Below are 13,552 nucleotides of genomic sequence, written 5' to 3' on the forward strand. Positions count from 1 at the left end.
GAACTATTATCACGTGTCTTCTATTTTACATGAATGTCCATCCTTTATTATGTACACCACAAAAGTTTTTTGAACCAATCCAAAAATCGGGGCAACTACCAAAAAAAAAAAAAAGAACCAGTGTGGGCAACCCAAACCAACCCATAGGTCATGCACGTCAGGAAGCTGAGCAATGGCGACGGCTGAGATTGAGATGAAGTTTAGAGTGAGAAAAGAGGGAGGTTTACATACTGTGTCATGTAATAGGGAGAGGATGATGACAGAGGAGCTGAGGGTGAGAAGGTCGTAACCTGCTAACCAAACCAAAAATTCGATTTTGCAAAAGTCCACCTAACTAAAATTGAAAACTTTTCCACCAACCAAATCCAACCCTTGCCATTTTGGTTTGAGTTGTTTGGATCATTTAGGAGACTGTTTAATACTAAGTTGTTCTTTGTCATTCTAATTCCGTTTTAGGCAAACAAGAGTTTTAGATGGTAAAGAGTCAAGAGTTTTAGATGGTAAAGAGTGGGCTAAAGTGAACTCCGTCCTTAGAGGTCGGAGATTTATTCCCTCACCTGCAATTATTGTGAAGAGTTGCCAACCCTCCCAAAGGAAACACATTTTCTTCAACATACTCTCTCTTCAACATACTCTCACACAGAAGCCAATGTTTGGACCATTGACAAATTTGTCTCTAAGCTTGTAATAAGCATTGAAAATTCTTCACATTTGGCTTCAAAACACTACCCATCATAACATAGTTCGAAAGAAAATATAGCCCACCTAAGAAACAAACAAACACTCATTCAACATTCTTCCAATTCTGAATGACCCTTCATACATATTTTAGCTTTGAAGTGATTTCAATCTCCTAACTAACAGGATTGATTACATATGAAGCATACCTGTTCTTCATCGAATTTTCAACCCAACAACTCCTTTTAGAATTTCGATAGATAAAACACAGATAAGTTCAAGGAGACAGAATTCGATTCGAACCCACTCCCTCCAAGAAAACCACTCTTAACAACATCTGAAATATTGCAATCTGTCTTCCTGCATGAATTAGAGTGTCACAAAGTATATAAATAAGCATCAAATCCAGAAACCGAAGATAAACCACATACAATCTTTAAGAGTCGGAATGGACGATTCCTAACAGAAGACACTAGAGCCTACAAGTTACAATCAAGTTAGTTAACAAAGGAGAGATGGGGCGGGGCAAGCCGGGAGGGATGGGGAGAAAAAGACTGACCTAACATGAAAATATTAATAAATCCAAACCAGACTGCACATTATTTTGTTGTATATTGACAATAACCTGTAGTTATAACCTACATCTGAAGTTCAGAAATATAGTATCCATTAAACAGCATGGATTGGACTGCCACCAGAACTCATGTTTTCACTGCCAGAAGCTGGATTTGCATGGAAAGCAGACCGTCTAGACGACCCCTCAAGTAGTTTCAGTGAAAGCGAAGATGGGCCAGCATGACCAATCGATTCTCCCAGACTGAGTTTTGACATGCCAATCAGCTCGTCAACATTGAGAGGACTCTTCGAATGCACAGCTGTTGGCTTGAGAACCTCATGTGTCTCCTTATTAGTGGTTTCTGCACTGTATCCCGAGTAGAACGGTATAGAAAATGGAAAGAACGGTGCAACATATGCAGGATATACCACTGGATAACAGCATTGCGGAGCATCTGGCTCAGCAGGTGCTGTTTCTCCATCATTTGAGTTGGTGGAATCCATTGATTCGCATTCTTCATCCACAGTTGGAGGTGTAGGCAATGGGTTATTGCTTTGTGATTCAGCATGTGAACTGTTGACAGATAGAAAGTCTTGCTGCACAATTGAATTCTCAACATGCTGCAAAGAAGTTGTGGAAGGGGGAAAGAAAGAATCAGTAATTGCTATGATTAAAGTAAAAGTAATAAGGCTAATCATATTACTTAATTCACATACATGCATAAAACTGAAAAATTAGCATCTTTATTCGAGGATTTCATTACAGAAGAAGGCAAGGTAATTCGCATAAGACTAATACTATCATCATATACATTGGGGAGATGGGGCAATGTTAGTGATTGATTATTCACATTTATAACAGGAGACTAGATGAACTGCACAACTAGAATGTTTGTATTTTAGTGGAGTAATAGCATCCTTGTGATATGAAAGAGCTAAAATTTTGGACACGTATATGCATTTAAAAATGGATGGATGAGAGTACAAACTTCGTCAGCAACAATATCAAATAAACTGGAGCGCCTCTTTCGTCTTGATACATTGGTCTGCCTTATGAAATATTTTTGGGCATGGCTTGCCACTTGTGTAGGTGTCCTAGATACAACATAATTACGTGCTATCCCACGCCAGTCTCCTTTTCCAAGTTTCTGTAATCCCAATAAAAACATCCTATGTTCCTCCTCAGTCCATGGAACACCTGTGCATAACCAAACACACATGTAAGAATGATCGATTGATTCTCATTAACCCATCAAAGGTAATTGTAGAGAATTCAAATATCCTACTCCTGGTTACCTATTTTCAAAAAAATACTAATATTAATATAATACAATACTAGTATATAAGGATATTTGTAGTTTATGACATGCTAAAAGAGTACGAAAAATTTATAATCAAATTTAGAAAGTAGAGAGACAACCAGCACGAATGATTGTGTCCTCTTGAAATAACACAAAAAGGGAAAAGTTTCTTTCATCAGGCACGGGCAGAAGAGTCAATCTTTGTGAATGTCTTTACCTCTTTAAAGGAAAACTTTTTTTCAAAATTCATCTCCTCCTCCACTCTGTTTCTCATAATTTTTCTTTATTTGTTAAGGTTAAATACATTTAACCTTTTTCCTTGATTCCTCTGGTTAGAGTGTAAGCACAGGAACATAAGCTGACCTTGTTCGTTAACATGAATTGGGAATAAAAATGTCTCAAAATACTATGTTAGGCAGAGAATTTTGAATATATGTTTAGTAGAATCCATTTTGACAAAAATATATGAGTATATATATATATAGAGAGAGAGAGAGACAGGAACTTAGATATATAGAAGATGCCTATACACAAAGAAAGAAGGCATAGAGAAGGCAGTATTTAACAAACCAATGAATAGGATATTCTATTTTCAACCCCACTCTATGTTTATGAACATGAAACTAGATGGACAAAGAAGACATCAAAACATATGGTTTCAAGAATTGAATTAAATGGATTGGTGATTTTTGCAAATCATTTCCGAAAACAGGGTGCCACATGAGGTTAGCAATTGCACAGTAACTCTTGTTTCCAAAAACATAAAAAAATAAAAAGGAAAATAAATTGGGTACCGACCAATTTCTCCATCAAATTTTTCCTCTAACAAGGAAACAATACTTTTCTTAGCCCACATCCATTTCCAAAATTCTCTACTTAGATTCCTTCCATTTATCCAAAGTATAATTACATAAAATCCAAGCCCATCACAGAGGAAAAGGAAACAGTAATCCATGAATCAAAACAGTCCACCACCAAAAAAAAAAAAAAAAAAAAAAAAAATCCCTGAATCGAAAAGATAACCATGCAAAGTCCAGCAAACTTGAACAAAATCAAACAAGAATAGCAGAAATAATTCAAATTAAAGTAAAAACTCCCAAACCTTTCTTCCTCTCACGGCAACTAGAAGACGAGCCAGGAACGAAATCCTCCGACGCATATCCGTCAGCCGCACCGCCATGCTCAGGAGTCTCTCCGGGAGAAGCCGGATTGTTCGACCCGCTTTGAAGAGCACCCGACCCGGATCCTGCGTAGTGGTTCAGATTCCCCATACTAGCACTCTTCCGGATGGAACCGTCAGTCAATCGAACTCCAAAGAGCTTCACACCGCGATTCGGACAAGTCCGAGAGTTGTGGCCATTGTGGCTGCAATGTGAGCACCGCCGCGTCATCGTTCCGCCGCCGGATCGATCGGAATACGCCGCCGCTTTCAGAAATCAAACTCAAATTCAACCAGATCAGAGCATGATCCGATCGAAAAACGAGAAATTAGGGTTAGATTTTGTTCTACACAGAAAGCAAATTTCGGGATTTTTTTTCTTTCTTTCTTTCTTTCTTTTTTTTTTTTTTTTTTTTGTTCCTTTTTTTCTCCCTCAGCTTTCGCAGGTGGGAGAGAAAGAGAGAAGACCGACTATATCCAACACTATCCATTTATCGGCCTTGGATAAATGTTAATTATTCCTCTGCTTCATGTTTCACTTTCTTATTGTGTCTCTCTCAATCTCAACCGTCCACGTTTTTTCTATCTTGATGTTCTCACTCATTAACGGTTGAAATATATATTTCATAGAAATTTCCACCGTCATTCAGATACGAAGCCTATGTCCATCTGTATTTATTATTTATTTTGAATGTTTCTTTATTCTTTTTTCCATATTTATTGCGAATTTAAAATTTAATAAATTTCTTACGTTAAAAAATGGGATTTTCAAATATGAAAAAATAAGATAACTATTTAGATAAAATAGCAAAATTTTAATTTTCTTTGATAAAGGTTGATAGAAGTGTATAAGTGATAGAAAACTAATAGAGGTTGATAGAAATTTATTAGTATCCATCAATGTTTTTTTCTACTATTCCTGTAAATAGTTTGACATTTTTTCTATCTGTGAAAAATTTTTTAAAAAAATATTATTTTGACCTATATATGGGGGAGTTTGTTATATTTTAACATTTGTACTTTCATATATTTAATATTAGTTATATACTTTATAAATTTTAAATTAATTTTTATCAAGATTAGATAAATAAAAATAATATTTTTAAGATTCATATGCTAATAAATAACAAAAATATTTTTTTTAAGAAACCAACAATGAACTAACAATACAAACTAAATTTAAGGTTTATTGAAAATATATAAATTGAAAATTGAACATTTAAAGTATAGTTTCCGTTTGGTAATGATTTAGTTTTTGAGTTTTGGTTTTTGAAAATCAAGTCTATCGACCCAAAAAAAAAAGTAACTTTTTAAAACTTGTTTTTGTTTTTGAATTTGACTAAGAATCCAACCATTAAACTTAAGAAATATGTAAATCATGGTAAGAAATGAAGAGAAAATACGCCTAATTTTTAAAAATAAAAAATAAAAAATAAAATTATTATCAAACGGGACTAAAATTCATTGCATATAATTTTTCTTTAGTACAAATAAGAATAGGTGATTTAAACTGTGAATCTCAAAGTTTTTAGTACACTCAGATATCAATAGAATTATGTTCTATTATGTTATTCGATACAATTAGTTTTATGGTAAATGTTTCATTTTTTTCAATGCTAAAATGAATTTTGGGGAGAAAAATCTTTATATATTATTTATAGGTGATGTTGGATACTGAAACGGATTTTTGGATTTTATGACAAGAATTTTGATTTGTTTTATATTTATAATCTTAAAGTAAGAAAGGAGTTTTTTCATGACTTTATTATTTATTTTTAATGGAGATGTATATTCTTGGACTTTCTAAATTTTTGTCATTATAAGATGACTTTGATTATCTTCTTTAACAAATTACGTAAAAAGTGAGTATGGATAAGAAAAAATTATTCAATGTGGTTGGTAATTTTATACTATTTTGATATGGATTTGAAAATCTACTCATTCTCTAATAATTACTAGATATAAATTCAATGTACTTTTATTAATTCTCTGTCATACATCTAACAGTACAAAACTGTCAGTCATATTATAACACTCTTCACAAATAATTTCGCGTGAATAAGGTGTGGACGATTGCATCCATCCTAATTAAGATTAAATTAGGTTGGATTATAACGTGCCTTATGGAATTGTTTCTTTAATGAGTTTGTTTGTAGATAGACTCAACTGACAAAGTGTGATGCCAAAAAGAGCAGTGAAAAAGCATTATGTACATCTTTGAGTGGTCGAAGCTTTGAATTCTTCCATTTCACATGTAACGTAATATTTTAAAAATGAATACAAATTTAAAATATGGTCATATGTTTTAATATAGTTAAAAATATTTTTTGTCCATATACTTGAAGTAATCATTTAGCTCTAAATTTTGATATTTGATAATCGAGAATAATACATTTTTGGTCTTTGGATTTTGACTCTAGTTTTTATTTGGTTCATAGGTCTTAAAATGCTACATATTTAGTCTTTAAATTTTGAGTTTTGTTTCAATTTAGTCCCTAAATTTCAAAATGTTACAATTTTACTCTAGAGATTTGAATTTTGTTTCAATTTGATCCATGGATTTCAAGATTTTACATTTCTAACCTCAATTTTTCATAAAATACTTACTTTCAATCATTTGTCAATTTCTATTAATTAATTAAAAATAATTAGAAGTGAAATTTTTTAAAAAGTGATAAAAATAATGAAACTTAATTAATTAGAGTTCTTTTAACGATTTTTAATTTATTAACATAAATTAACCTCAAGAGATGAAAAGTGAGTATTTAGTGAAAATTTGAAGTTAAAAGTATAAACCTCTAGACATAGAAACTAAATTGAAGCAAAATCCAAATGTTAAGGGTAAAGTTGTAGCATTTTGAAACATAGGGACTAAAACTAAAATCAAACGCAAAATTTAAGGACTAAATATGTAACGTTTTGAAACCTATAGACTAAATAGAAATTAGACCCAAAACTTAGGAATCAAAAATGTATTTTTCCCTTGATAATTTAATCTATCTAATTTAAAATGTATAACAATTTTGGTTCTTTATTAGTTTTTCAACAGAAAATATATTAAACCTTAACAATATTAATATTTTTAGACTAAAGTATTATAAACTTTTAACTATTGATTGTAAACTACGATTTGTGGACTAAATTCTTATGTCAATCAAGAAGGAGCAAATGTGATGTTTTTAAACCCTTTAATTTAAGTTGATTAAAGGTTGATTTTCTTTTTCCATCCATGTTTATTTTAAATAATTTATGTACTTGTTTTACACAAATATAGACTCCATTTGATATTGTTTTAGTTTTTTAAAATAATTGCTGACATTTGTATTTCTAAAAAAATCAACTGTAAAAAAATCTAGTTATAATGTTTAGTAAATTAATATTAAATTGTTGTCATTTAGTTTATGTGTGACAAAGTAGCTAATTATTTCAATTATTATCATATTGATATGATTTAAAATTTATTATAATATTTTTATTCAAAATTTTATATGATTTGAATCTCAATTAATTTGTTTGGTCTAGATTATTCAAATAAAAGATTAAGAGAAATAATTGTTTTAAAAGAATTGAATAAATTACGTGTGACGAAATATATTAATATAGAATGATATTTTTATAATATATTTATTAAATGGTTAGGAAGATAACAAATTCTTAAGAAAGCATAATTCTTGGATAATTTTTACATTTTTCTTTTTGTTATTTATATTTTTATTAAAAAAAATAGCATGTATTATCGAGACATTTTGTATTTCATCCATCTTTTCTTCACGATACAAAATATCATCTTTATATTTTTATTTTGATTGATAAAAATTTTGAATTGATTTTTTTTTTAAAAAAAATACAAACGTATTATCATTTCTATATATTTATCTTTAGGTTTCAAAATGTTATTTTTTTTTTATTAAATTTTGAACTTAGTTTTCATTTGATCATAGATTAAAGATTTCACACGCTTACTTTTGAACTTTCACTAGTGTCATTTTTTTTTTTAATAATATGTAGGGTGTAGGAATCAAATCTCTAATTTTGAAGTCGATAAAGCAAACTTTATATTAGTTGAGTGTTGTTGTGTTAGTAGTAAAAACAATGAAATTAATTATAACTAAATTAGTTTCCATTCAATATTAAAATTCATTCAAATCCACGTCATAATTATTTAAAATTATCTATTTGATAGTTAACATCAAATACAAGCATTAGTTAATCAGGTGAAAGTGAAAAAATAGAAGTCTAAGGACATGATGGAGACTCAACTCAAAATTAATTGGTAAAAAATGTAACATATTTTGAGAATTAAACTCAAAACTTAAATCATAAAAATATAACATTTTAAAACTTATAAACTAAAAGTTTATTTCCTTTTTTTAAAAAAAAAAAAATAGCAACAAAATATCTTTATTATCCATAGGTTACGAGTTTTGTTTCTATTCAGTCTCTAGAGTTCTAAACATTATACATTTAATCTTTAAATTTTGAGTTTACTTTTAGGTTTCAAAATGTTATGATGTCATCTTGGAGATTTGAGCTTTGTCTTTAGATTTCAAGATTTATACGTTTAACTTCTTCAGTCATTAACATCGATGTTTATTAATTAATTTAAAATAATGACGAAGTGAGATTTTAGATTTGATATTTAATAGTGATGAAAAATAATGAAATTTTATTAATAGATATTAATACTAAAGATTGAAAAGTGAGTATTTAGTGAAAATCAATGTTAAACTGTTAATCTTAAAATTTAGAGACTAAATTGAAACAAAACTCAAAATTCGACGATAAAACGTAACATTTTAAAGTTTAGAGATTAAATTGAAATCGAACTCAAAACTTAAAAGATTAAATGTGTAATATTTTAAAACAAAATGATTAAATAAAAATAGATCAAAATTAGAGTTTAAAATATATTTATCTCAAAATTTTATAGAAACGAAAATGTCGATAATGTATATTCCGATGTTATTGGGTAAGGGCATTGCTACATTAAAGAAGCTGACTTTTAAACCATTACGAAATTGATTGGAATAAAATAATAGAGCAAGTCAAGAGGGGAGATGGATAGAGACAGCTGGATGAGAACACGTGGACGATCAGATGTTAGTCAACCATGGAAATAGTCAAAAAGGTCAAAAAATTGGGAAACTAAAGATATGAGATCTTGGTGGATTTTGCCACGTGTTATATTCACAATTGACACGTGTTCGGGCATAGATCGTCTAATTGCTCGGACATCAACTTTTTGTGCACACTAGTCTCACTTTTTTTTAAAAAATTATATTCTTTTATCTTATTTTCATTTTTGAAATCTAATTATTTTAATTGGGTCTAAAATTTTAAAATCTTATTTATTTTCTTTATTTTTGATGAAATGTTTAACAATGTTTCAAAAATCTATATTGACATTTTTTTTTTTTAATTCAACTGCATAAATAGACATGGACAGAGGTTAGATTATATTGGTTAGGGGTACTATTTTGGACCAACTAAAATTTTTGTTATCTAACTAAATATATGATTAGAGAAGGCAGCCTTATCCAACCTAAACTCTTATTTTACCAAATTGGGTTAGGCCAAACTTTGTGAGTTGTAAAAACTAAGGAAAACAAGAAAATTATTTGATCAAAGACAATCGACAACATGAGAAATGGTGAACAGTAATACACACCAAGTGATGGGTGACTCTATGTTAATGCAACAAACAATGAAGTAAGAATGATGAGATTATTATGTGGCACGACGAATGATTAACAACAAAATGACAGAAATAAGATTGGCAAATTAGTGTATGTGTATAGAGGAGCGACGAAGTTGATGAAAACCCGACAAACTAACATATATATTTACTTAACTAGTGCAGTTTGAGTTGAACTGATATTTTTCCTCTTGAATTCTCAAATTGTATCTATTATGGATGATTTTAAGTCAAAGAGAAAAATGGATATAAAACAGAAAAATAAACAACAAGACCAAGAAAATAACAACGTTTCAAGCCTAAAATAACGTCCTAGGACCAAATCAGGCTTAAGAAAAGGGTTGGCTTGGGCTTTGACCAAAGACAACGTGCTTGGCCTCGATCAACAAAATGCTTAATGATGCGTGTGTGGGCATACCCTAGCTCAAAAATCAATCATTTCCAAATACTCAAATGGGCCTAGAAAAATGTGCTCGACTCAACCTTGGTCGAGGCCAAACCTAGTAAATTAGCCAATAAGACATATCCCTCGTATGCCTCGACCTAAGGAGGTAAGGGGTTATCCTACTAATGTAGCTCCGAAATTCCATGGAAAAAAATATAGGTCATCTATTCTTATAAATACATCATTATAACTCAATAAAAAATAAGTTCATTTTTCACTCACAAACTATTAGTTTACTCCATTGGTCCACTCTCTAATTTAACCAACGGAGTGTATGTGGCAAACAATATATCAATGTGTAAATCTTCCTATTCTATAAGACACATTTTTTTCCTATCAAACAAATTTACTATTATTGTCACGTGGAGAACGAACTCTTTCTCATGTACGATTTTTGACATCAACAATACTGAATCAATCGAGCCTTTAAAATTTTCAACTTAACTCAAACTAGGGGTGGAAACGGTTCGGTTCGGTAGTCAAACTGAACCGAACCGAATTTTTTAAAAATTGAAACTGAACCAAGCTGATTTATTGGTTCAAACTGAACCGAACCACATATATACGGTTCGGTTCGGTTTCAAATTTGGTTTTGCCATTTTAAAAAAAATCCACGTTATATTCTTTTTTAACTAAAAAATGGTTCGGTTCGGTTCGGTTTTAAATTCGGTTTTGTTCTTTAAATTAAAAATGGTTCGATTTTACTCTTTATATATATATATATATATTAGTTAAAAACAGTTTGGTTCGGTTTCAAATTCGGTTTTCGAAAGTGAAACCGAACCGAACCGAATTAATTCGATTTCGAAATTTCTTCAAACCGGATTGAACTGTATTTTTCGGTTTCAGTTCGATTTTTAGAAACGGTTCGGTTTTTGCGGTTTGAATGACCACCCCTAACTCAAACTAAGGTCATATCATTTTTTAGAATTTACCTTTATCCAACTCAACCCTTATGTTTCAAATTAAGTAAATCTAACTTTTTGAATTATAAAATTTTGAGCATCGATATGTTAAACTATTAATGCTAATCTACCTGGTACCTACTCAGTTTTATTCAAATTTACTACAAATAGCAATCGAAATAACAATAGATTTATTTATTTTTTTTATTTTTTTATTTTTTGGTTGGGAAGTTTGAAGATTAAGTTCAAACCTTTATTTATTTTTACATTATCTAAAAGTGGGAGGAAAAAATAAAACAAATTGTCTCCTTTCTCACCTTATCCAAAGGTACAGACATCTTATCTTTTAAAAACGCTTTATGCAAAGTTATCCATTTTTTATTATTTTATTTTCTCTCTCTATTTGTGGCCCCCACAAGAGACAATCAGACGGCTATAAGTAGATCATGTGGGTCCCACCAGTTTGATCAATGTGTCATCACGTTTATCTGCACGATCACGTGGATGGCTCACGTTCGTTAGATCTACAATGGATTAAATTAAATTAAACTGGAGATGCTCTAATTTCAAATTTCATTCATAAAATATTGGATCCCTTTTCTGTTGGAAAGAATATTATTTTTTACCCTCTCCATTTAAATCTTGTATTTTTTTAACCATAATCTTTCGATCTTATCAATTTAAACCTCGAATTTGAACAAGTACGTCACTTTACACCATTGATTAAGTTTATATTCAATTCTCATTAGTAAGATTTCGTTTTCCACACATGTCCAAAGCCACGTGTCGATCTATGATATATACTTATTTGTTACTTTCTTTTAAAAAGAATTAAATTGTTGAAGAAAATTATAATAGACTTGTTATAGTATTTTCCAATATTATAATTAAGTCACTTAGAAAGTGATATATTTTTTTCCATAAACTTGTAATATTAGGTTGGAACTTTCAAAGTGATTTTACTCTAATAATGAAAAAAGTGATGGCATCGAGAATGATCTTTAAGTTTGAAGAATATTGAAGTGTGATTCATAGTAGATATAGTCTAGATCAATCCTAGATTGAAATGAGATTGATTGAGTTTTATTTTCCTCAAATCCAATGATCTCATTAGATTGTTGAAATTAAACATGTTGAAGATAAATGTTATGAGCTAATAAAGATTTATATTTCAAATTTAAGTACAAAAGTAGAATCTTTATGTTCTATCATCAGTTCTTCAACTCCAAGACGAGATGAGAGTAGGTCTAGATCGATTTCTCGAGTTTGACAAATTTATTAATAATGCGCAAATATTGATAATATCATATTAGAGCTAGATCATTATTTAGATGAGAGTCTTTTACCACAATATGATTTTAAGATTTTGAATTGGTGAAAGATAATTAGAGTAAAATATCTTAATTTGTTTCTAATTGCCAAAAATGTTTTAATTATATTTGTCACAACTATAGCTTTTGAGTCCGCATTTATATTTGTCGTAGATATGTAAGTCCACATCATTCTCAAATGTATGCTAACTTACTGAAATCTTTAATGTGCTCTCAAGATTATTTATGGATCGAAGGTATGAGTAAATATTATTACTTAATTTCTTTAAAAGAATTATTATTACTAATACTATCAAAGAAAGTTTTGTTATTTACTATTTACAAAATTTTATTTGTTCTCGTCTTGAATAGATTCAATAGACGCTAAATTGTTGGAAATATTCTCGAAGATCAAGATCCAAATGATGAGAATAAGTTATAAGTTTGTGTTTTATAATTAACTTTCTTTTAATTACTAATTTATAATAAAATTTCAATATTTTTTCTTACGAATTGTGGCTAAACAAGAAATTTGATGGCAATGTTGTTGTAATTTCTTTGTTTTAAATATTTTGATGTAATATAACGGAAGACTTTTGTGTGCTTTCAAGGCTATGGATATTTTAATATTTAAATTTAAAACCATTTTTCTTGTAAGACTATGAGTACTGTAATATTTAAGTTGAAATTTATATTGTCATAATACTGAAATGATGGGGATTGAACATTATCATTATATTTTTGCACATAGAATATTAGTCTTAATTAAAAAAATTTACAATTTTTTTCTTATATGGGAAATTATCGATTTAAAAATTCTGAACAATTTATTTGATTGAGAAATTTTTTTAAAAAAAGTTCTAGAAAAGAAAAAGAATCTAATCCCTGCAAACAATGCTAGATCCAAAGATTCATGTGACAGGACATAAATGAATAACAACTGAAATTTAGCTCATGAACTTCTACATTTGTGTTTATATAATTTTTAAACTTTAAAAAATGTTTAAAGATCCCCGAATTTTTTATTTCTGTGTTTAATAAGTTCCTAAAATATCAATTTCGTATTAAATGTCTCTTACATATTTGAAAATCTTAAAATTTAAATGTTATATTAGACAAAAATTTAATTTTGTGGTTAATAGGTATGATTATACATATTTTGATAAATGATGTTTATATTAAGTAATACTAATTAAAAAAATATTATAAACATTTACATAATTATTCATCTTGATATATAAGCAAAAAGTTCCATTCAATCAATTTTCGTAAAATGATTTTATAAAGATTAAAAGATATTTGTATATTTCTTTATGTGTGTGTGAGAAATTAAAATAGAATTAAGTTTTCTGACCAATTTCAAGTGTACTAAAAATCAAATATTATATATATATATATATATAATAAACATAATTTATAAATATATGTGGTGAATAATTCATTTCAATATATATATTGAAAAAAATAGAAAAGTAGAAATATGAAATATTTGTTTGCGAGTTGA

At 29.2% G+C, this 13,552-nt stretch overlaps 1 protein-coding gene across 1 annotated transcript; it reads right to left on the reverse strand.

The window, feature by feature from the left end:
* Positions 1–1,021: 1,021 nt before the first annotated feature.
* LOC120091106 (transcription factor KUA1) lies at positions 1,022–4,151 on the reverse strand. Its single transcript, XM_039048945.1, has 3 exons — positions 3,637–4,151; positions 2,223–2,431; positions 1,022–1,854 (listed from the first exon to the last, which is right to left on the reverse strand). The coding sequence occupies exons 1-3, from the start codon at positions 3,923–3,925 to the stop codon at positions 1,348–1,350; spliced, it is 1,005 nt and encodes a 334-aa protein (XP_038904873.1). The 5' UTR covers positions 3,926–4,151; the 3' UTR covers positions 1,022–1,347.
* Positions 4,152–13,552: the final 9,401 nt, after the last annotated feature.

This window comes from Benincasa hispida, chromosome 11 (assembly GCF_009727055.1).
Source record: "Benincasa hispida cultivar B227 chromosome 11, ASM972705v1, whole genome shotgun sequence".
Classification (NCBI taxonomy): domain Eukaryota; kingdom Viridiplantae; phylum Streptophyta; class Magnoliopsida; order Cucurbitales; family Cucurbitaceae; genus Benincasa; species Benincasa hispida.

Excerpts from the sequence above, each read along its gene's own strand:
- LOC120091106 (XM_039048945.1), bottom strand. The coding sequence starts at position 3,925 with ATGACGCGGCGGTGCTCACATTGCAGCCACAATGGCCACAACTCTCGG. Across the intron at positions 2,432-3,636 it reads TTGCCGTGAGAGGAAGAAAG|GTGTTCCATGGACTGAGGAG; the intron begins GTTTGGGAGTTT and ends GGTTATGCACAG. Across the intron at positions 1,855-2,222 it reads TTGATATTGTTGCTGACGAA|CATGTTGAGAATTCAATTGT; the intron begins GTTTGTACTCTC and ends ACTTCTTTGCAG.